Source organism: Pelodiscus sinensis, chromosome 2 (genome assembly GCF_052426305.1).
Source record: "Pelodiscus sinensis isolate ZL-2025 chromosome 2, ASM5242630v1, whole genome shotgun sequence".
In the NCBI taxonomy this organism is placed as follows: Eukaryota; Metazoa; Chordata; order Testudines; family Trionychidae; genus Pelodiscus; species Pelodiscus sinensis.
In genome coordinates this window covers 87,198,297-87,221,945 of record NC_143053.1, presented here as the reverse complement: position 1 = coordinate 87,221,945, position 23,649 = coordinate 87,198,297, and the positions used below count along the sequence as shown (strand labels likewise).

The 23,649-nt window shown below is 43.8% G+C and overlaps 1 protein-coding gene across 7 annotated transcripts in view; it reads left to right on the top strand.

The window, feature by feature from the left end:
• The window catches only part of PPP4R1 (protein phosphatase 4 regulatory subunit 1), an 86,975-nt gene that overhangs the window by 18,376 nt on the left and 44,950 nt on the right, over positions 1 to 23,649 (top strand). For 3 of the 7 annotated variants that reach the window (XM_075920971.2, XM_075920972.2, XM_075920973.2), the window contains 2 exons: positions 2,448 to 2,583; positions 11,328 to 11,434. The exons of 1 other annotated variant lie outside the window; for it this stretch is intronic. In XM_075920971.2, the coding sequence (XP_075777086.2) occupies positions 2,448 to 2,583; positions 11,328 to 11,434 (243 nt within the window). Of the gene's footprint in view, positions 1 to 2,447; positions 2,584 to 11,327; positions 11,435 to 23,649 lie in introns of those variants that run through there. 3 more of the 7 variants (XM_075920974.2, XM_075920979.2, XM_075920978.2) reach the window with 3 other exon arrangements.

Here is a 23,649-nt window from a genome sequence, read left to right as displayed (position 1 = left end):
ATGCCTGGGCCAGCTACAAATGGGCTGGGCTGGAGCAGCCCCTGCCTGCGACGAGGCAGGGAGCTGGCTCTAGTCCTCACTATTTAACCAGTTGACCTTTCACATCCCTAAAAGCAACATATTAATATGAGTTGCTAATATCACTCCCTTGAGATAACACTGTCATCTTATAGTATATAATAGTGTGGTATTTAAAGAAGGTACATTTTGAAAACGAAAATATGTAAAGATTCAATTCAGAAAAACATACATACATGCATGCATGTGGAATATTGAAAAGCAATTTTATGTCTGAAACAGTGTCAGAACTTGTAAGGAATGCCCGCATTGCAATTAAACACCCAGATGCCAGCTGACTCGGGCTTGTGGGGCTCAGAATAAGAGGTTGTTTACTTGTGGTGTAGACATTCAGGCTTGGGTTGCACCCAGAGTTCTGAGATGTTCCCATCTTGCAGTGTCCTAGAGTGCAGGATCCTCCCTAGTCTGATTGTCTACACAGCAGTTAAACAGCCCTTTTCACCAGTGTTTCTCAACCATTGGTGTGAGTACCCTTAGGGGTACTTGAGAGAAATCTGTGGGATATGGCAACACAACTGAAACTTGGAGAAAACTGAATTTTTGTTTTAAGTTTTACAGCACTTTATTATTTTTGTACTTTTTACACCCAAAAATTTAATCTCCTGCCCGGCTACGTTTAAGTTGTTTAAACAAATGTGTTGCAATAGTAGAAAAAAATTGTGTGCATCTGGAAACCTGTAGGTACTGGGGGTATTTACAGTTTTTTTTTAAAGGGGGTACTTAAAAAAATAAAATAAAAAAAAGATTGAGATACACTGCTTTAGACTGTGTTCCATGAGCCCAAGTCAGCTGTCACTGGCCAACCAAAAGTTTGTAATTGCTATATTTTAAAAATATAGTTCTAGGCTGATGTATTAAGTTGTCAGCCTTGAAAATGTTAGATGGCAGAACTGAAATAGCCAGAAGTAGTTATACAGTGCTGTGGCTTCAGGCCTACAGTGGTAACCTTGGGTGTGTCTAGACTACAGGGTTTTGTTGACAAAAGTGGACTTTTGTCGACAAAACTATACCTGCCTCCACACTACCGCTGAGTTCTGTCGACAGAATTCAGCAGTTTTGTCGACGCTGGTAAACCTCATTTTACAAGGCATAACGCCTTCTGTCGACAGAGTTTCTTTGCGTCTACACTACCATGTCGACAAAGCAGCTTGCTTTGTCGACAGAACTCAATGTAGTCTAGACGCTCTCTGTCGACAGAAGCCTGTAGTCTAGATGTACCCCTTGTGACCTGGGATTCCTGCGGTTTTTAGGTAGAAAAGTAGTCTCATTTGAGCTCAGTGGAAATATTCGCATATGTAAAGATTACAGGCTTGGATCTTTGATCTGTTTTACTGAATCTTTAATTAACTTAGAGGAGTTATACATACTCAGAGACGTAGGCCACGTGTCTACTTATTGGAGGATCAATGCTCTGGTGATTGATCTTCTGGAGTTTGATTTAGCAAGTTTAATACACACCCGCTAAATTGAACACGGAGAGTGCCCTGGTTGGTGCTGGTACTGGTGGAAGTGTTTCTCTCATCGACCTCGTGTTTTGGAGGTAACACCAACTATGTTGTTGTAGTTGTGTACTTTAAGCCAACTTTCTGGGTATAGTGTAAACCTGGCCTTAGTAAAAGCTTCCATCCTTCTCACAGCTCCATACAGAACATCCCATGTACAGCACCACTGACTTCACTGAGGCTGCACGTGGATGCAAGTATGTGCCTGCATAGAGCTGATTCTCAGATTGAAGTATGCATGTATGTGTAATTATGTTTCAGAGGTGTATTTTCTACATAGATGTAGGTGCATTGGGAAATATTTTCTAAATTTGATCTTGGATTATAAATGTTACAGCAAGTATTGGAAGTTTATTTATGTTCTGAGCTTTCATTTCTGCACATTTTTATTTTTGTTTTGTGCTTTAATTTCATATTAGTCCAGATGCACACTGTCTGCAAAAACTACATCTGTCAATTATGGATTTTTATTTTACTGAGATATTAATCTAGATGTTTTTAAAAAGTTGAGTCAAATGAAGAGTCAGTGGGTTAGTCAAGAGTCATTTGATCTATGCTAATGGAAATATTGTGTAACTCCTGCAGCTTTAAACATTTTGTGACATTTCAGACTTGGGGAATTGAAGCAAATGGCATGCAAGTGGAAGCAAACAGTTTCTGAGATTAAAAACTGACCTATGTAAAGAAGGCTTCATAGAAGGGAAAACAACAATAAAGGAAAATGAGGGTATTTTAAAAATGTGATGCAGTATATACTTACCTGAGACAGATTCTTGCCTGGACTTGCTTGTCATCAGACCAACAAAGGGCATAATTTTAGTATTGAAGTACTGCGATTATAAGGAATATTTCTGATGTCTCTGATAGTTGGTGTGGATGACTACAGCTCAGAGTCTGATGTGATTATTATACCTTCAGCCCTGGACTTTGTCTCACAAGATGAAATGTTGACGCCTTTGGGAAGACTGGACAAGTACGCTGCAAGTGAGAACATATTTAACAGGTACGCTTTTTAAATGTTCCGTTTCTGTTACAGAACAAGATGCATATTGTAAACTAATCTGATTTAGGTCTCTGACTACAGTTAACCAGTGTGACACATAAGTGATTTAATTTCTTTATAAAATACATTGTTAGGTTAAAATGCATACATTGATCTCCTCCTGCCAAAACCCAACAAGTATTTCTTACCTATTTAAGTGACCATAATTCTCAGAGATGCTCAGTACTTTACATAAAATGGACCATATCCGAATAGGTTCCTATGGATGTTTCCCCTCCCATAAACAATCACGTGGCAGTGCATGTGCAAGGCTGTCATGACTTATGTGCAAAAGTAATACAAGTTGGATCTCCCTGGTTTAGCACCCTGGGGACCTGACTGGTCCCAGATGAGGGATTTTGCCAGAGCAGAGGATGTCATTTTTGGACCCCAGACACCTGTCCCTGCTGAACACCTGGGCAGCCATTGTTGCTGTGGTTCTGCCAGTCAGCCTGGTGCTGGGGCTCTAGGCAGCCATGTGCACTGCATTCTGAGGCTCCAGCTATCTGTGCACGCCACACTGGGGCTCCTTGGGCAGCCACACATGTGCTGGGGCTCCCAGACCCGCTGGATAGCCACATACCAGGTCTCACAACCTGCTGGGCAGTCCTGCTGCCACACGCTGGGCAACCCCACTGTCAGCTCCCTGTGGGCAGCCCATTGCCTTGCCAGCCCCACAGGGATCCTTACTGCTGGCCCTGTAACATCCATACCGGGTCCCACCGCCTGGGCGGCTTTGCTCGGGTCTCCCTGGTCTGCTGGGGGGGAGGGGGCGCAGCTAGTGCGCCCCCCCCCCCCCCCCCCCCAGCAGACCAGGCTTTTGTTGCGGGATGCCTCGGGTAGAGCAGCTGGGGTGCTGCCGGGTTGGTCCTGTGGGAACCTACCGGGCAGCGCCCCAGCTGTTCTGTCCCAGGCTCCAGATTCAGCAGCTGTTGAAACTGATCAGGCTGATTCCAGGAAGCTGGGGGCAGAGCAACTCTGCCTCCGGCTTCCTGTAATCAGCCCCTGGTCAGTTTCAGTGGCAGCAGCTGAATCTGGAGCCAGTTCCGACTTACATACAAATTCAACTTAAGAACAAACCTGTATAAAAAGTTTCTTGGTGTTTTAATATTGCTTATATTTTAGGTATAAACTATCTTTAATAATGTGTGTTTGTGCCATTCTTAATTTTTGGTCTTGTTTTTCATATACTTTTTCAGACACATTGCAGAGTAGCTTGTTAATTTTGGTATTTAGGGCCCCAGTCCTGTAAAGATTTACATATGCTTAAGTATATATGTAAATAGTCCGTTAAAAGTTGTGACATGCCCTCAATTTACCAGATTGGTCCTTCATTTTTCAGGCTTACCTGAAGTTTTTAAATGTTCTAATTTAGTAAAGTTTAGCATATAACAGCTGTGAAAAATTTTCTTCCTCTTCAGGTATCTCGCATTTAATAGTTCTTGGTGTAAATTTAGGTTAATTACTGTGGGGGAAATCCTCAACATCCAACATTTCCTCATAGTTTTGCTATTGAGGGTTGAATCAACAGATCACCAAAGTAGTGTTTTTTTTTAAATAAATGTTCTAAGTAAGGCCTATGGTAGTTTATTGTGGTATGTAATAACTAATTAGTGAGGAAAACAAAACTTTTGTAAATGTGAAGCCTATGAGGTTCAAACTTAACAGGAATAACTTTCCCCACATGCATCCTTGAAATGTTTTCAGCTCCACTTACTAAAATTCTTTTCTTTTTTTCTTTTTCCTTCCAATTGCCCTCTTTCCTAAACAAGTATCATGGATTTATTTCTCTCTTCTCATGACCCAATTATGAATTGATGCATGCATGTTCTTATAACTGCACTTACTGTTCTAAAGTGCATACATTTCAAATGAATATTATTCTGTTTCTAAGGAGAGCCTGTTAAAGTATACTTTCCAAAACACAGGCTCACAGAGTTTAAATAAGGAAGGTGTGTTGAAATGATGTCAACAGATGTTGGAGTTATAGATTTACCATTGCTCTCAAGCCGGTGTTAGGGGTCTTAGTCTACTTTATAATAACTTCTGATGTTTGCCAAGTCCAAGGGGTAAGGGATGGGTATTAATCTTTCCATTCATAGTGGTACGTTGCAGGTCAGTGTAAAACTGGGAATAGTTTCTGAAAATCTTAGGTTTGTTTCCTTGCTTGACAAATATTTTAATTACTAATAGTACAATTTCTCAAATCAAGTCCTGTTTTTCTTGTAAACTTGAAAAATCTTCCACATTGTGTTAGAAACCAAATGGAATTTTTTCTAACTTTCCTTTTATTTTTTCACCCTACAAGCACATGTTTAGAAATGTCGTATGCAAAGCTCTAGTAAAAGAGTCTTCCACCTCTTAGACCCCGTGATAGAAATTAATGGCAGAAAGGTGTAAAATGTTTGTATATGTGCTCTGTGAAGATGTCTCAGTGCTGGTTCCAAATCAGTAAGTGCTAAAAAGGAGCTTGGTGTGCCCGAGAAAAGTTATCTATGGTTCTTCAAGTATATATAACTGTAGATCCAACTATAGGCATGTATTTTTTTTTTTTTGTACACACAAGGCAAGAGTGATTATATGTATATAAAAGTACCGACATCACTATATGAAGAACCTCATGGCTTCAGGAATCAAGGATTCTGAAGTTTCTGTAGGCTACTAAAAAGGACCTGTCCTATGAAGGGATGGAGTTGCTCAGTGATCACACAATGTTTTGCATTCTTTGAGAGATTTGAAGGCTACTTTGCAGTCCTTTAGAATTTATGCACTGTCTCCTTATCAAAAACCTTTCTGTTACACACCTCAGATGAAACAGAAGAGCCTGTGGTTTTGTACCAGAGAGCCCAGTTATCCACCCAGGAAAAAGCCCAGCTATACTGGGAGATGCCATTCTTTTACTTCTTAGTGACACATCATGCACTGGTGGCACCTCAGCATATTTGATGGGACTGTTGGGGCCATATCAGGGTTATTTCAGTGATCACAATTTTTGGAAGCCACCTGACACCAGAGAAAAGGGATGCCAGAATAGCCTTTGGCAGTGGTCTCTCTGAAATTTCATTCCTTATTCTCCCTTCACCTCATTTCCCTCCCTTTTCAGGCACTTCTCTCATAAGTACCTACTGCAGGTGGTTTAATTTCTTTGTCTATGAGCCAAAGGCAGTGGTACCTGAATACAGGGAAAGAGGCTTCTTTTTTCTTTATTTTCTCTTTCTGAAGAAAGTAGGCCTTCATTAGGGATGTGAAAGTGTAACCATGTTCATGGTTAATGGTTAACATGGCTACACCTACCTCCCTGTACAGGAGCTGCTTGCTGCCCTGCACTGCTGCCTCAGAAGCAGCAGCGTGGGGTGGCAGACAGGAGCTGGTATGCATAGAGCAGGCATGTCCAAAGTCCGGCCCGCGGGCCAATTGCGGCCCGTGTTCCGGTTTAATACGGCCCCACAGGTAATTTGGCAATATCTATCTTTTATGGCCCCCAACGAATCCATATGTATTGAGATGAATACATTGTAAAATCTCAGTTAATGTCAGTTGGTCTAAATCAGTTATAAATATATTTGGACACAACATGTATACTTGGTGTTATGTTCCTGTTCATATTTTTTGAACTTAAAAGTTGGCAGACAACCTTTATTACCAATAATATGTAATGTACTTTACAATGTTCCTGACATATATTTCAGCTTCCTGGATTTTTTTTTCATCTGGCCTTCAGATATGAAAGGCAGAGTGATTTAACACCTGTTTAGATTGGTCATCCATGTGACGAAATGAAAAGTATGCTGTTTGCAATAAACTTTGCATAAAATAGTTAATTTGCATTTAATTTTAATGGTTCAAAGAATGTCAGGCAAAATGGTCGGCCCTCACGCATATTCACTTCATCAAATCTGGCCCTCTTTGAAAAAAGTTTGGACACCCCTGGCATAGAGAGAGCTGGCTTCTAGTCTGCACCTGCTCCTTAGAAGCCGCCTGCTGCCCTGTGCTGCTGCTTCTGTATCAAAGGCAACAGTGTGGGGCTGCAGGCAGGAGCTGATATGTGTGGAGAGCTAGCTTAAAAGCCACTTGCCACCCTACACTGCTGCTTCTGTATCAGAAGCAGCAGCATGGTGGTGGGGGGAGGAGGCAGGAGCCAGTATGTGCAAAGAGCTGTCTTAAAAGCTGGCCTTTACACACCGGTTCCTGGGGAGACGACTGCCGCTTTGTGTGTAATCATTGAAATTTTCAGTGATTACAAGGTTAATTAATTACATGCATTTTAACATCCCTAGTCTTCATGCTTTGGTAGATCTGAGGAGACTCCACATATACATACCTTGCCTTCGGTTCAGGATGTTAAAACTTGCCTCTCTTATTCCATCTCTTAAAGCTCAAAGCTGATTAGTGGCTTGACTTATAGGATGTGTTTCCATATAGTCATCCATACAGCCCTCAGGAAGTACCTGTGATGCACAGGGTGCCCAACCATTGCCAATACAGGGTAGTGCCATTTGGATTCTCCGTAGGATTGATGATCTTCACAAATTGCCTAGCGGTGATGGCAGTATGTTTAAGGAGACTGGATATTCATGTCTTCCTGTACTTAGACAATTGGTTGATCAGAGGCAGATCACAGAAGGAGACTAACTCTTGTTTCATTCCATCACAAATGATAGAGTTCATACAATCAACTCTCTGTTGGTGAAAGTCTATCTCCAGAGGCCTGGTTCTACATTTTCTGATCAATAATAAACAACCTAAAGTCAAGTCCAACTATGACAGCATAGACTTGCCAAGTTCTAGTTGGCTGCCAGGTGGGCACATAACTGACATCATGTGCCAAACTTCATCTGTGGCTCCTACGAATTTGGCCGAGGAGAGTGTACTCCTTGTCTGTCTACTACATGACCAAAGGTCCAACTCTAAGTCCTGAGAGACCTCTGGTAGTGATTAGATCCCAAGAGCAGGAAAAAGGATGCTCCGTATTCTGCTCCCTTTGACAATGACACTCATTACAGACACATTAGGAGCAGGATAGGGAGCCTAGCTAAACAAATTGTAGGTCTAGGGAACATGGCATCAAGATGACTTGAAACATAAACATCCTGGAGTTCATGACTGTAAGACTGGCTAATATGGCATTTTATACCTGCACTAGTTAGGCCTCAGCTGGAGTACTGTGTCCTGTTCTGGGCGCCACATTTCAAGAAAGATGTTGAGAAATTGGAAAGGGTACAGAGAAGAGCGACAAGAATGATTAAAGGCCTAGAGAACATGACCTATGAAGCCAGGCTTCATGAACTGGGCTTGTTTAGTTTGGAAAAAAGAAGATTAAGGGGGGACATGATAGCGGTTTTCAAATATCTAAAAGGGTGTCACAAGGAGGAAGGAGAAAATTTGTTCCTCTTGGTTTCTGAGGACAGGACAAGGAGTAATGGGCTTAAAGTGCAGCAGGGGAGGTTTAGATTGGACATTAGGAAAAAATTCCTAACTGTCAGGGTGGTCCAATATTGGAATAAATTGCCAAAGGAGGTGGTGGAATCTCCCTCTCTGGAGATATTTAAGAACAGGTTAGATAGACATCTGTCAGGGATGGTGTAGATGGAGCTTGGTCCTGCCTTGAGGGTGGGGGGCTGGACTCGATGACCTCTTGAGGTCCCTTCCAGTCCTATGATTCTATGATACCCTCCTATGGAACTCCAGGTTACGGCTCTTGATGGCCAATATGCAATATAAATAGAGGGGCTGGTTCATCACCTCTCTGTTAGGAAGTCATCAAGCTGTGACACATTGCCCAACATGGGATAATTCCATTGGCTTGTTCTCTTCCAGGAATCAGCAACAACCTAGCAGACTTTTTGAGTAGACCTGCAGTAGTCAGAAGTGGGTAGTTTCTGTGAAAATCCATTACAGAACTGGTATTTGGTCAGTATGGGATTTCCACAGTTGATCTTTTCACTGACAGAATAGTGCCAAATGCCCAAATTTTTTTTGTTCCAGAAGAGTAACATACCCTGTTGTTTTGCCAGTCTGCTTCCTCCAACAATAGACTCAAGTCATGAATGCATTTCCACCAATTTTCTCACCATTCACCAGATTGATGGCCAAGGTCAGAAGGGGCTACATTGATTCTCAGAGATCTTTACTGGCCAAAGCAGTTTTGGTTTACAGACCTATTGCAGGTATCCATTTCCCAGCCTGCCCAGATATGCTATCACAAAATTGCAATTAGATTCTGCACCCAGACCCACTATCTTTGCATTTGTTGACTTGAATGTTAGCTGATGGAGCTTCCAGCAATTAAGGAAATTCTCATACAGAGTAGACAGCCACATGCAGGAAAGATATGCTCTTTGGAATGGAAGAAATTCTCCATGTAAGCATCCCAATTCAATCTAAATTAGGGATGTTAAATTTAGATCAGTTAACTAATTGAATAGTCAGTGGGATTTCTGGGCTTTTGCTGCAGTTCAAAAGCGGAAGCCCCACATGGAGCATGGTTCCAGGAGAGGACGGACCCCTCACTTCCTGCAGCACCTGAGCCTTTGAAATGTACATTTCAAAAGGAAGCCCCACAGGAAGCTTGGAGCCAGCTTCTCCCACTGGTCCTGTACTCCCTGAGGGGCTTCTGCCCTGATGGCCACGAACAGGGGCTGGTGCCAGAGCAGCCTGTTTGCCATCGCCAGGGCTGGCCGCCGTGAATAGAGACTGCTCCGGCACCAGCCCCTGTCCACCGCAAACAGGCTACTGGACAATGAGTAAGCCAGGATTGAGCAGTCCCAGCTTGTGTTGATCACTACATCTCTGTATTTTAAATGTAGTAAGAGCCCAGCTGCTCTTACTACATTTAAAATGCAGAGCCACAGCACGGGTAGCTCTGGAGCCGGCACAAGTCAGGACTGCTCAGTCCCGGCTCAAGTCGGCTCCTCTGGAGCAACTCCTGCTGAAGCTCTGCAGAGGCGCTTATTGACTAATTGTATAGTAGATACAAATTATATTGACTATACGGTTAGCCAAATAATCACATTTTAACATCCTTAGTCTGGTCACCTTCTCTCTCCACGAACACTACATGGATACTTTTTGGTCAATTGATTACAAAACATTTGAATGAAGCATAAAAATTTATCAAACTAGAATTTGTTCTGTTCCAGTTTAGTCAATGAGCATGTTTTTATTAGCTGTTTCTCTATTTAGAAATATGTACCACTTTACAGGTTGAAACTTGGCATGGGTGATCCTATTTCAAGAGCAGGCTTGGAAAAAGTGAAGAGTCTCTGTTGTATTTTTAAAGAAAAACAAGAGTGCTTACTTTTTTGTTTGTTTAAAACAGTTTTGCTGGTGGCTAGTGTGTAATATGGCTGGATTACTTTTGAGATTGGAAAAAATACTCATTTTAATTCTAGAAAAGTTTAAATGATGGTTAGTGTTGAGGCTTTACATTCATGGTAATCACCTGTATTTTCCTGGCTCTATTTAAATGAATTGCAAAGTTCCTAAAGCCCTGCTTATGTGAGAAATCCAAACATGTATTGGTAACCCAGCCTGTGACTCTCTTATGTGATCCAGTTTTAATTAATGTGTTTGATCTTTGTCTGCACAGCTGAATTTTTCCATGGCTCTCCCATTTGTTAACAGACTGTGCGTCCACACCTACGTCACTGTGTTAGTATCTGTTCATTCTGAGACTATTTAGGCAGTTATCCTTTAACTGCCTCAGGAATGGAATAGATTGTTTGAAGGACGTGCACAAAGAGCCTGCAGCTTGTGGGGGCAATGTACTCAGTTTTGGTTTTCTTACTGTAAAGAGAGCTAAAGGACCATCCAAACTGATGACAGTTGTGAGTATCTCATCTGTGTGGCCAAAAAGTGCAAAGAAAACCACATGCTCCGTGTAGGTCGCTTACAAGGCAAAATGTTGATAGTGGTGATGGTTACTAACCAGGTAGTAACCATGCTACCTGAACACATTTCATTTAGGGCAATCCATGTCACTAACAAATTACAGTTTTAGTTTACAAATTAGTCTTGTTGTTTACATTTGTAGTCTAGACTTTAGTGTCAATATTGAGATGTTTTGGGTTAATTATAAAAATTTAATTAGTTAAAAATAGTGAATTAGGTGGTTCTTATTTACATGAATGCTGCATTTCTATTATTCTTCATGTATGTCCCAAGCATAAACAGAATTGTACTTGTGGTTCTGTTTATTTTCATGATGTATGTACATGACTTTGTTTAGGCTTTAGACAAAGTGCAGCATTGGTAAGTTATCTTTTGGTTTGGCTGTAGTTAGTCTCTACTGAGTGCTCATGCTTTCAATCAAAAAGCTGTTCTAAAAGCAAGAGTTTCGCCTGTCTCTGTCAAGTAAGAGAATTCATTGTTGAGGATGAAAATTTGACACACTCGATATTCATCTGCCCTGAAGATGGGGAATAATTCCAGGATGTTGACATTGCTTCTAAGTTCCTTATTCTTGTAAATTGAAGGGAGACTGCACATTTAATGTTAATAGTTCTGATGTATAGCATAGTTCTTTAACGTCTTAGTTTTCTTAAGATTATTTTAATTGAAGTTATTAGCTTAAAATTATTTAGATCCTTTTTTTTTTATAGTGTGGTTAAAAAAACTCCTTCACCCTCAAAGAAATATTGAGTAATCAGAAACGTTCTGTTTATTGCTTCCAAAAATTGTATGATATTTATTCTCTTATGAACTAGGCAAATGGTGGCGCGAAGTTTGCTGGACACTTTGAAGGAAGTCAGCGATGATGAGAGAGATTGTATTGCTGTGCTGGAAAGAATCAGCAGATTAGCTGATGATTCAGGTATGTAGTATGAAAGATCATAATGAATTAATGGAGGAAGATCAAAACGTTAAACATGAGTTGAGTATATTCTTGCTCCTCTTCCTTATTTAAAATAGGCTATCAGAATTCCATAATATTCTCTTTTTTTTTTTTAAAGGAGATTTTCTTCCCCTCCTCTGCTGCTTTTCTCAAGACAGCTAATAATACTTGATTAATTTCTAGTGCTTTTGATGAATAGATGGCAATGAATGTTTGTATTATGTAATCATGTGCCCTGGAAGCATGTAGATGGGTGTGGCTCCCACTTGCTGTCAGTCTCTGAGGGATGCCAAACCCTTTTGCTGATTCTACTGAAATCACAGTCTAAATAAAGGAGGAAGTTAGCCAGCTCCAGTTCTTGGGCAGGGTAGAAACAGCAACTAGTTCAGGAGCCCAGGCCCTCAACGAGGGCGGGGCACCACATAGCCCTTAGGTAGCAGCGAGTTATTCTGGGCCCAGACACTTGGCTAGGGTGCGGCACCCAGCAAATGGTCTAGACTACAGGGTTTTGTCGACAGAAGTTTTGTCGACAGATACTGTCGACAAAGCTTCTGTCGACAAAGAGCGTCTACACTACATTCAGTTCTGTCGACAAAGCAAGCTGCTTTGTCGACACGGCAGTGTAGACGCAAGGACAGTTTACATGCAATAATGCTTTCTGTTGACAGAACTCTGTCGACAGAAAGCGTTATGCCTCGTGAAATGAGGTTTACCAGCGTCGACAAAACTGCTGAGTCCTGTCGACGTTATGTCGACAGAACTCAGCAGTAGCGTGGACGCAGGTATAGTTTTGTCAACAAAAGTCCACTTTTGTCAACAAAACCCTGTAGTCTAGACACACCCCCAGTCTGTCGTTATGCCTCTGGTGGGCGACAGACAAGCATGGGCCTCTTGGCCTTGGGAAGGGGAATATTGCCACCACATGGGTAGGGGGACCCATATTCATGCGACTCCACTTTGTCCCAGCCTAAGGTCCTAACAGTGGCAGAGTTGTTTGCCACTGGATCAGTGAGGAATTCCACCATGATATGCTGACAGCATTTAAGATAGCTGACTGCAGACTGACTGAAGGGGTAATTCTGGACTCCTTCCTCCCTTCTCCTCCAGGTGTACGTGAACCCTGGGGTTGTCCTCTGTGTCCCAGTGGTAGTCCTGGTACCTTGGAGGTATCCTGAGGACAGCAGAAGTCTTCTGCCACTTCCAATTCCAGTAAAGGGCAAGAAGCATCTGTCTCCTTCCCTGAGCAACATGGCCTGCCTGTTATATTTCTGGTTTCTTTCCCACCCTTCTGCTTCCATCATGGCAGCCTAGGCATTCTGGGTTCCTCTCACCAGGGAACGGCTTCATTCTCTGAGGGAGGCCACACCCCTTGGCTACACATCCCAAACTTACATGGTACACATTCTCTGCCCTAAAGAGTTGACAATTAAAGGGTGCTTAATTCTGTAAAAACTTTAAAAAACAGTAAATAGTCTGGTAGCACCTTAAAGAATAACAAAACAGTAGATGGTATCATGAGCTTTCGTGGGCACAACCCACTTCTTCAGATGATTAACTCGTCTACCCTTCTGAAGTTATTAATCCTGTAAGCTAGGGATAGGGAAACTTTTTTGTGGTCAGAGGCCACTAACCTACAGAAAAATAATTCAGCAAATCCACACAGTTGAGAAGCCAAAAAAAAAAAAAAGAACCCCCCAAACCAATTCTTAACCTGGTTTCCAGCTAAGGAGGAAAAAAGCCCTTAGAGACATTGCTCCCAACTGAGAAGCAAAAGGGAGAAAAAGCCCACTTCGTTCCCCTCACACTCCAGCCCCACAGGAGAGGGGAGGAGGGCATGCAGAGACTGGTGAGGCTTAGGGATTCCTCCCAGGGCTGGACTAACTCTTCTGCAGGACCGGAGCTAGTAAATTTTGTGAGGCCCCTTTTGTTTTGGAGTGGACCCAAAATAAGATGTTCAGTGTGCAGGAGGGAGCTGTTGGGGCAGGAGTGCATGGGGCTGTGTGGTATCTGGTTTGGAGGTGGAGTGCAGGATAAAGATGTTAAATTTAGATTAATCAACAAATCAAATAGTTGATGTAATTTGTATTGACTATTCGATTAGTCAATAAGGGCGCCTCTGCCTTTGAAATGTAGCAAGAGCTTTGCCAGCTCTTGCTGCATTTCAAAGGCAGAAGCACCGCGTGCTCCCTCCTTTGGACATCTGGGGCTCTTGTACATTTTAAAAGTAGGGATCATGGAGTATGGGGCCAACAGGGGACTGTTTGAGTCCACAGCTCGCCCCAGGCTTCCTGCAGTGCTTGTGCTTTTGAAATGTAGCAAGAGCCCTGCTCTTGATGCAATTCAAAAGTGTAAGCCCCACCAGTTCTCCACATTCCCTGCCCCTTCTTCCCACAGAGACGGTGCTGGGAGGAACTGGCTTTTAAGCCAGCTCCCCCCAGCACCGAATTCTGCTCCCCCACCCCCTTGCTGCCTCTCTCTGATAGAGGCAACAGGGAGGGGAAGCAACTACTCAGCTAGTAGCTTACATCCCTAGTGCAGGAGTTGGCTGGAGGTGTGAGATCTGGGAGGATTGTGGCGACTACCTGGTGCAGCGGAGAGGGACAAGTGGCTCTGTGCTACCTTGTGCTTGCAGATACCATCCCCTCCCACAGATACCATTGGCCATGATTCCTGTCCAATGAAAGGGACTAGAGAGGAGCCTGCAACTGAATGCAGAACAGAGATTCCTTGTGCTGCCATTCGCCTAGCTTTGGGGGAAGGGCAATGGCATTGCACAAAGTTGTTTCCCTCCTGCTGCCAGGCAGAGTTTGCATGAGGCCTGTGGCTTGGCTCGATCCCGCCTGTGAGGTTCCAGGCTCCCCCTCCTTGTGCTGGAGAGCCAGTGCTTGTACTCCAGCAACGTGGGGGTGCCAAGTCACACATTTGTGGTCCCCTTGTCCCTGTGGCTGGAGTACCAGTGCTCACTTGCCTTGCTGTAGGGAAGGCAGGGAGGCCCCGAGCCTTGTGGGATGGATCAAGGCAAGCTGCAGGTCACAGGTTCCCCTTCCCTGGCATAAGCCCTCTGCAAAACTTCCATTGGGTTCAGTAGGAGTTTCACATGCAGAGTATTCAGGCCCTACATTGATCAAATCAATCACCTGATAACACAAATTGCTGAGGTAAAGGAGGACGTGAGAACTGGTGATGAGGTGGAAGGATTTTGTTGTTGTAGTAGGGTTTTTAGGAGGAATTCAAAGGTTGGGGGAGGGCTTTGCTGATGGAACATTCTGAAACTTATGGATGTTTGAGATGTGAAGTCAAGAGTAGAAGGACCAGAATGGAAAAGTGAGGTCAGAGGACTGGGGAGAGATTAGGGAATAGTACTGAACATAGAGAAAAGAAACTAGGGAAATAGGTGCAGTAAAATTATATACGTTATGCTGTATGTATATTGTGCTGCATCAGAGGCAGCACCATCAGAGGGAGAAGCAGGTGGCTCTGCGGGAGCTGGTACATGGAGCCGGCTTCTCATCAGGGGCAGCAGCACTGGGAGGAGGGTGTGTGTAACCATGCATGTTAACCGATGAGCCCATGCTCATCAGTTAACCATGTAAATGGTTACTTTTTCACAGTGGTCCCCAACCAGTAAATTCTACCGGTAGATCTTGGAGCCTCTGACAGGTGATCTTAACTGATTTGGCCAAGAAGCTATCAAATGCCGGTACTTCAACTGCCTCTTTCCCCCACTGCTGCACATCTCCTGCCCTTTGCCTTGGAGCTGTCCCCTCCTCCCCCCGACACACACACTTGCTGTGCAGGGAAGGGAAGGGAAGGGAGAGGAGGGGGACACTGAAGTCAGGGTGTCTCCCTCCCCCCCTGTATTCTGTCTCCACAGGATGGAGAGGGACACAACAGGGCTTGGGATGGAGGGAGTTTGCTGGCAGCTTTTGAGAGTGATGCAGGGCCAGGGCAGGGGTGAGCCTGCCTTAGCTCCACTGCACCACCTGCGGTAAGCAGTGTCTAGCTGGAGCCTGCATTCTGAACCCCTGCTCCAGTCATAAACCCCCTCCTGCACTGCAAGCCCCTGACCTAGCCCTGAGCCCACCCCCCAGACTCAAACTCCCTTTCAGAGCCTGTTCCCTGAATACCTTCCTGCACCCCAACTTCCTGCCCCAGGCTCAGCTCAGAGCCCCTCACACTCTGAATCCCTTAACCCAAGACCAAAGCCTGAACCCCAACCCTCTGCCCCGCCTGATGAAAGGGAGAGAAGATGCAGTAAACAGGGCTGGGGCCTTGAAGAAGGGGCAAAAAGGAGGTGAGGCAAGGGTATTTGGGTTTGAGGTAGTTCCTGGATTGCACTTAAATTCAAAAAAGTGATCTTGTGCTTAAAAATGTTGGGTATCACTGCTTTTTCACATCTCTAGTAAGTAGCTCAGTGTGGGCACTGCATAATTTTGAGGGCCTAAATGACTATTCTTAACGAAACAAATACGTTATTTTAAAATATGCATTTTAAGATCTAAAAATAGTGGTAAATCATTGTTTCTAGGACACTTTCTGGCTTAGGTTTTACTTCTGAAACTATGTTTCTAAGCATCAGCCTGCCTATTTTTGTTTTGTAGCTGTGCTGAGCTCTAGCATCTCCCAAGGCCTCCAGTTAGTTTTGGGTTCTCAGCACATCTTGAAATAGGACAGATGTGTCTGAGATAAAAATAGCTGCATGCAGAGCTATGTATGTTTTGGTGCAATAATATCAGCCGTCTTTATTTCTGTAGTGAAGACGAAACCGAATGAGCAAGTTTGCTGCCTAAAGCTTTCATACATAACTAATATCAATTTGTCATATCTATTTGTAGAAGAAAGACTGAATACTGAGACCTGAGCTGTAATCTGCCTTGTTTCCCTTAGCAAAAGTTTTTGGATAGGACTGCTATTTGCTTACTCAGCAAAAGCAGCAGCTTTTTGTGCACTTTAGAATTCCAGTTTTGACATGATGTGGGTTTGATTCTGCAGCTGCTTCATGAGTGATCATGTCATTAATGTCATTGTGAGTTTCATGTATGGTACAGATGCATCAGGCCTGTTTTTTTTATGGCAGTCAATTTGAACATTCATTGTGCCTCTTAAATGAAAAATGGAAATAGATCTGTTGAAGCAGGTAAATGAGAGTTTAAATCTATCTCTTTAGTCTACTCTTCCTCGTAAAATAATAGTACTAATGTATAGTAAGAACAGGGATGTTAAATTTAGATTAATTAACTAATTGAATAGTTGATGGGATTTCTGCCTACTGGGCTATTGCTACAGTTCAAAAGTGGAAGCCCTGCAGGGAGTATGGGTCCAGCAGGGGACTGGTCCCACATTCCCTGCAGCTCCTGAGCCTTTGAAATGTACAAGAGCCTCAACAGAGCTCTTGTACATTTCAAAAAAGAAGCCCAGCATGGGGCCCTGGGGCCAGTGGGACAGTAACCTACTGGCCTCACACTTACTGAAGGGCTTCTGCTTTTGAAATGTACAAGAGCCCTTCAGGGCAGAATTGCAGCAGAAGTTGTGCCGCTTGTGCCATTTCCCACTGTGCCTATACCTCCCCTGCCCCCCGTGGAGACAGTGCTGGGGGGGAACTGGCTTTTAAGCTGGTTCCCTCCAGCATCTGCTCCCTGCCCTTGCTGCCTCTCTCTAATACAGGCAGCAAGGGGAAAGAAGCAACTAGTTGCATCACTAGGGATGGTCAACTAGTTGCTTACATCCCTAGGTAAGAAGTGGTATTTTTGAGACATAGATTATTTTGCTTGCTTTGTAAAACTTTTAAACAATTGAAAATGTTAAACTATTTGTGCTTTGAACTTGCTTAGTTTGACTCAGATCTTTGTATGGTGGTACTCTGGCTTCATTGTTAGAATGATATCAGAACCAAGCTCAGGTATCAAGAAAATCTCATTAGCATGTGAACTGCTGGAAGATCAGACTAACCTAATGTAGAGGCTTTCTCATTTTTTGACAGCTGATTTCCACCGTTACACTTGAACTATTATTGGGTTTTCTTCTGATTTTCACCATATGTCAGCTGGCTCAAATGAGAAACTGAGGTAGCTCTTTTTATTTTAGGTATGTTGTATAATTAAGTTTGAAGGCAGAAACAAATGAGAGTGAAAGGACTTGCTTTGAATGAGAGTCCACTAGTGGTATTCGTAATCAAATATAGCTATTATAGCTGGAGTGCTGGAAACACCTATATTGTATTAAGGTTGTATAAGAACTTCTATTGCAAACCCATATCTTCAGTCACTCAGTATAAAATCCATTATTGGGTTGAAATCTTGTAGTCATGGTCTCTACTCTTTATTAAGTTTGACCAAAAATGGTTCAGTTGCATCTGCGTTTGAATAGAAGAATAACGAGTAAAAGATGTTTTTATTATAAAAAATCTTATTCTGATAACACAGAAATTGCCATACATATCATACCAGTGATCTGTCTGGTCCAATACCCTTACCCAAAATGGTTGTTGCTTTAGAATAAAGTCAGTTCTAGATAAAGAAAAATAATAGTAGGCAGATTAATCCGCAACTGTCTAAGGAAGGTTTCCTCCTAACCCCCAGTAAATTAGATATTGGTGTCTGCCACAAAGTTTGAAGCTTTCTATTCCTTCTAAATGTTTTTTTTTTTAAATATTTACTAGAGGACTGTGCCCACTGCACTTGCCAAGGCCACAACAGCCTTCACTCCTCCCTCCCCCCCCCGGCTCCCAAGGAAGGTAGACTGAGGCTGTACAAGCCCTGTCTCTCTTCCCTCCCCCCCCCCACACTCCCCCGAGCTGAGGATAGGTGGAAGCAGTTGGTGGGATGCAGAATGATGTGATGATGGCACTCTGCCATCCTGCAGGAATTTTATACATATATGTATACATATACAGACACACACACACATGTGCGGAGAGTTGTGAAGTTGGTTTAGAATGAGTAGAGGTACAAGATAAGGAGATCCGATATCTCTGAGTATCTTCATCATGCACCTAGAGAGAGCGATGGACAAGATTAAGGAAGAGGTAGAAGGGATATCGGTGCACGAGATGAGAATTAACAACTTGTGGCTCACGGATGATACAGTTATAATCGAGGAAAATGAAGAGAAGCTAGCAAGAAGGGTTCAGGTGCTAAATGAGCAGGGCTTAACAAATAATGTAATCTATTCTCCCATGGTGAGTAGATTACAACCTGGAAGAGCCAGCGCAGAGCGATCTGCACAGCGCGCAGAACCGCACGGCTGGCGAACAGGGCTCGCCGCTGCTTGGCGAGCCCTATAAATGAGGAAGGGAAGCGGTATGGACTGATTATATATATCAATAAAACAAAGACAGTGGTATTTGGAGATAAGGAAATAGGAAGTTAGATCAGTGTAGATGGCCTCAAACTAGAGAATGTAGAGAAAGAAGTTCATGTATTTGTGGAGCAACATGACGTATGATCTAGACTGTAAGAAGGAAATAGCGACTAGAATAGTGCAAGAGTGAGTTTGAAGATCTGGAAAAGTAAAGCAATTAGCTTAGGAATGAAGCTGAGTGTCTTGAAAAACGTATGTATTTAGCAGCATGTTGTCCGGGCTGTGAGACATGGGTGATAATGAATGATTCGAAAAGAAGGATATTGGCGTTCAAGAGGAGTTGTTATATATAGATCCTGAGAATAGGATGGATGCAGAAGGTTACCAGCGAGGAATTATATGGGAAGATACAGCCGAAAGAGAACTTACTGCAGAAGGTTATACAATGGAAGTTACAGCTATTCGGGCATATCTGCAGAATGAACAACGAGTGAAAAGTTAAGACCCTGGTATTCGGCATAATGGATGGTCCGAATAGGAGAGGCAGACCCCACAGAGAATGGGTAGATGATATAGTATATTGACGCAGAGCTAATCTACAGAAACTAAGCCACTCCGCACTGGACAGAGAAAAATGGAAGGAAATAGTGAGCGAGGCGTCGGACACCAATGGGTGTTGAGCCCATGGTTGATGATGATGATAATATAGAGAGATAGAGATATATATGAATGAGAGACAGACAGACTACTATACTCTGGGAGGAGGGTATCGTTACTTACAAGCATTTTTTTGAATTCTACCAAGCCCTTGACTTCCCTGAAAATTTGTGGTAAAGAGAGTTCCACAGACTGAGAGATTATATTTTGTATGGGAAAAATATTTCCTCTTCTGAATTTCTTTCAATTTTATTAACCACCTAGTTCTTACATAAAAAGCATGAATGGTGGTTAATGTACAAACAGATCTCCCTTGTGTACTTGTATGAAGTCCATCACCATAGAATCTGAATGCCTTACAACCGTTAATTGACTTGTCCTTCCAACGCTCTTGTGACCTATAATGTATTCACCCTTGTGAAAGCTTGTCTTGCAGTGAACACATGGAATTGGGATTGAGGGGTCACTTTCCAGCTTTGCCACAGTCTCTTTTGTGAGCATGGACATGTTACTTGTGTCTCCTTTTGCCATTTATAAAATGGGGTTAATTGTACTTCTCTACCTATCAATAATCGTGATAATTTGTCCTCATTTGATTTCGTAGTACAAGTTGCACCTCTATAAAGTAGGTCCCCTAGACGATCGAGATATAAAAGGAGCAATCAAGGACGATAAAGCCATTGCAGAGAAACTAAATGATTTCTTTGCTTCAGTCTTCACGGCTGAGGATGTTAGGAAGATTCCCAAATCTGCACCATCCTTTGTGGGTGGTGAATCTGAGGAGCTGTCCTGGATTGAAGTGTCATTAGAGGAGGTTTTGGAACAAATAAAAAAACTTAATGTTAACAAATCACCGGGACCGGATGGCATTCATCCATTTTCAGAATGGAGAGGGGTAACTAGTGGTGTCCCCTGAGGGTCAGTCCTGGGACCAATCCTGTTCAACTTATTCATAAATGATCTGGAGAAAGGGGTAAGCAGTGAGGCGGTAAAGTTTGCGGATGATACTAAACTGTTTAAGATAGTCAAGACAGAAGCAGACTGTGAAGAACTTCAAAAAGATCTCACCAAACTGAGTGATTGGGCAACAAAATGGCAAATGAAATTTAATGTGGATAAGTGTAAAGTAATGCACATCAGGAAAAATAACCTCAAGTATACGTACAGTATGGTGGGGGCTAATTTGGCTACGACAAATCAGGAAAGAGATCTTGGCGTTATCGTGGATAGTTCTCTGAAAACTTCCACACAGTGTGCAGCGGTGGTCAAAAAGGCAAATAGGATGTTAGGAATTATTAAGAAAGGGATAGAAAATAAGACACAGAACATCTTACTGCCCCTGTATAAAACTATGGCACGCCCACATCTTGAATACTGTGTACAGATGTGGTCTCCTCACCTCAAAAAAGATATTTTGGCGTTAGAAAGGGTTCAGAAAAGGGTAACTAAAATGATTAGGGGTTTGGAACGGGTCCCATATGAAGAGAGGTTAAAGCGACTAAGGCTTTTCAGTTTAAAAAAGAGGAGAGTGAGGGGGGATATGATAGAGGTATATAAAATCATGAGTGGTGTGGAGAGGGTGAATAAAAAAAGTTATTTATTAGTTCCCATAATAGAAGAACTAGAGGACACCAAATGAAGTTAATGGGTCGCAGGTTTAAAACTAATAAAAGAAAGTTCTTCACACAGCGTGTAGTCAACCTGTGGAACTCCTTGCCAGAGGAGGCTGTGAAGGCTAGGATTATAACAGAGTTTAAAGAGAAGCTAGATAATTTCATGGAGGTTAGGTCCATAAAAGGCTATTAGCCAGGGGATAGAAAATGGTATCCCTGGCCTCTGTTTGTCAGAGGCTGGAGAAGGAGGGCAGGAGACAAATCACTTGATCATTGTCTTCGGTTCATCCCCTCTGGGGCACCTGGTGTTGGCCGCTGTCGGCAGACAGGCTACTGGGCTAGATGGACCTTTGGTCTTACCCAGTACAGCCATTCTTATGTTCTTATGGCTCTCTGGTCTAGTTCCAGGATCAGTGTGTCCTGGTGCACTGCATAGGTTGGGTAGCCTGGCGATGGGGGAGGGGCATGGGAGACAAGCGCGCTACTCGGCTGGGTGGGGGGTGGTGGAGACAGCTGGGAAGGCCAATGTGTGGCCCAGCTAGACTGTGGGGGTAAGGGGGTGGAGGCCCAGCACATGCAACCTGACTGGGAGGAGGTGGAGCCAGAAAGGCTGATGTGTGGCCTAGCTGGACTGGGAGGAGTTAGAGGGGGTCAAGAAGTCTGGCTTGCTATCTAGCTGGGAAGCCCAGTGGGGCAGCAGGGAAGGGGGACCAGAAATGACCTCTTCTGATTCAGCAAAATGTCTTATCTGGGACCAGTCAGGCCCTGAGGGTGCTGAACCAGAGAGGTCCAACCTGTATCCATGTTTGTTTAATCAGACTTGTAGGCTGATGGTGCCATTAACTCCCTTTTGAAGTTAATCTTTGATTCTCATTCAACATGTTAGTTTTGCAGCGTCTGTAATACTGGTCCCCCTTCAGTTATAGCATCTGTAAGGCAGGTACTGTGTCTTTAAGGTACTATAAAAACGTAGTAACATAATAAACCTTTTTATTATTTGGCCCCCTCCTGCCACTCTAATGGCTTTTGAATGGTTAGAGCAGGGTGACGTATTCAAAAAAAGAGAAAAAAATTGTAAAAAAGTGACTGACCCTTTTATAAGCCAACTCCAGGGTATAGTCACAGCTTGTCAGTTTCAGCATGGGCTGAGGGACGTGCAGACTGCAGGGTATGGAGCTTCTTAAGTCCCACTGGCTGCTGTTTGCCTCGCTGCTTCCTCAGCTCCTGTCCTCTCCATCCCCTGCCCATCCACTGAGCGAAGGGGCTCTCGTGGCCAAAGGGAGCTCTGGAGCTGCCAGCATCTCAAGGGCAGAACTTTGGGAGGGTAGGGGGCAAAGGCAGAAGGATAGGGGGCAAGGGCGGAACAGAGTGGGTGAGGGACAAGCAGCCATGTGCACCAGGACGCAGCTTGCTTTTGATCCCGTTCCCCAGACACTAAGGGCGTGCAGTCTAGGACTACATGGGGACTCTCCTGTTGACTCCAGGCTCCACACTGTGCTGACTCTTTGAAATGCTGCGTGCAGCCTGGGTCAGCTGGCCCTGGCCTGCATGCAGCATTTCAAAGCAGCAGTGCCACGTGGAGCCCAGTGTCTGGCCCCAGGCTCCACACAGCCCTGCTGCTTTGAAGCACCCCTTCTTTCCCTCCTCTCCCTTGCTGCCTCTTTCTGATGGATCTTTCTGATAGAGGCAGTAAGAGGGGAGGAGAGGAAGCGACTAGTTGACTAGCCTTTGCTTATCGGATAGTTGACTAGTCGTTCAGGTCCCTACTGAGAGGCATACGTCGCGTACAAGCACTTTCCCCACGCTTCCTTAGCTTTCAGAGAACAGGATCAAAAGCAAGCCACATCCCGGCATGCACAGCTGCTGACCTCACCCCATGCTCCAGGTGGTGGGTCCAATACTTACTTTTAAAAACTTTCCACGGATCCTCTGCAGTGCCCTTACAGATCCCCAGGGGTCTGTGGACCACAGGTTGGGAACCACTGCCATAAAGCACAAAATCTACTTGGAAGCCCAGTATCTACCAGGGCTACAGAATATTCTGATGGATGTCCTCAGTGGGACCTTTATAGTTCAAAAGTGATCAGTCTGGGAAGATGTGATACGATCAATCTTCCACAGGTAGGGGACTCCCCATCTAGATCTGTTAGCTGCCCCACAGAACAAAAAGTGCCTTGACTTTTTTGTTCATTCCAGAATCACTATCAGGATTCCATGGGAGACACATTCACTCTGCACTAGCGGGGAATGTCCCTCCTGTGTGCATTTTCCCACAATTCCCTTGGGACATCGGGTCCCACTAAAAGCCCAGAGGAACAGGGCCTATCTAATTTTGGTAGCACTGGCGTGGCTGTGCCAACATTGGTTCTCCACTCTGCTCAACTTGTCGCTGGAAGCCCTGATAGCCCTTCCTCTGTACCCAGACCTCCTGATGCAGCATCAGGGGCATCACAGACACCCGGATTTGCGCTCACTCCATCTAACAGAGTGGAAACAGGCTGGTTCAATTCGCAAGAGCTTCTGTGCTTGGCCAAGGTACAAGAGGTCATCTTGGGCAACAGAAAGCTCTCTACCATGGCAGTGTACTTGGCCAAATGGAAAAGGTTCTCCAGTTGGTGTGTGGAG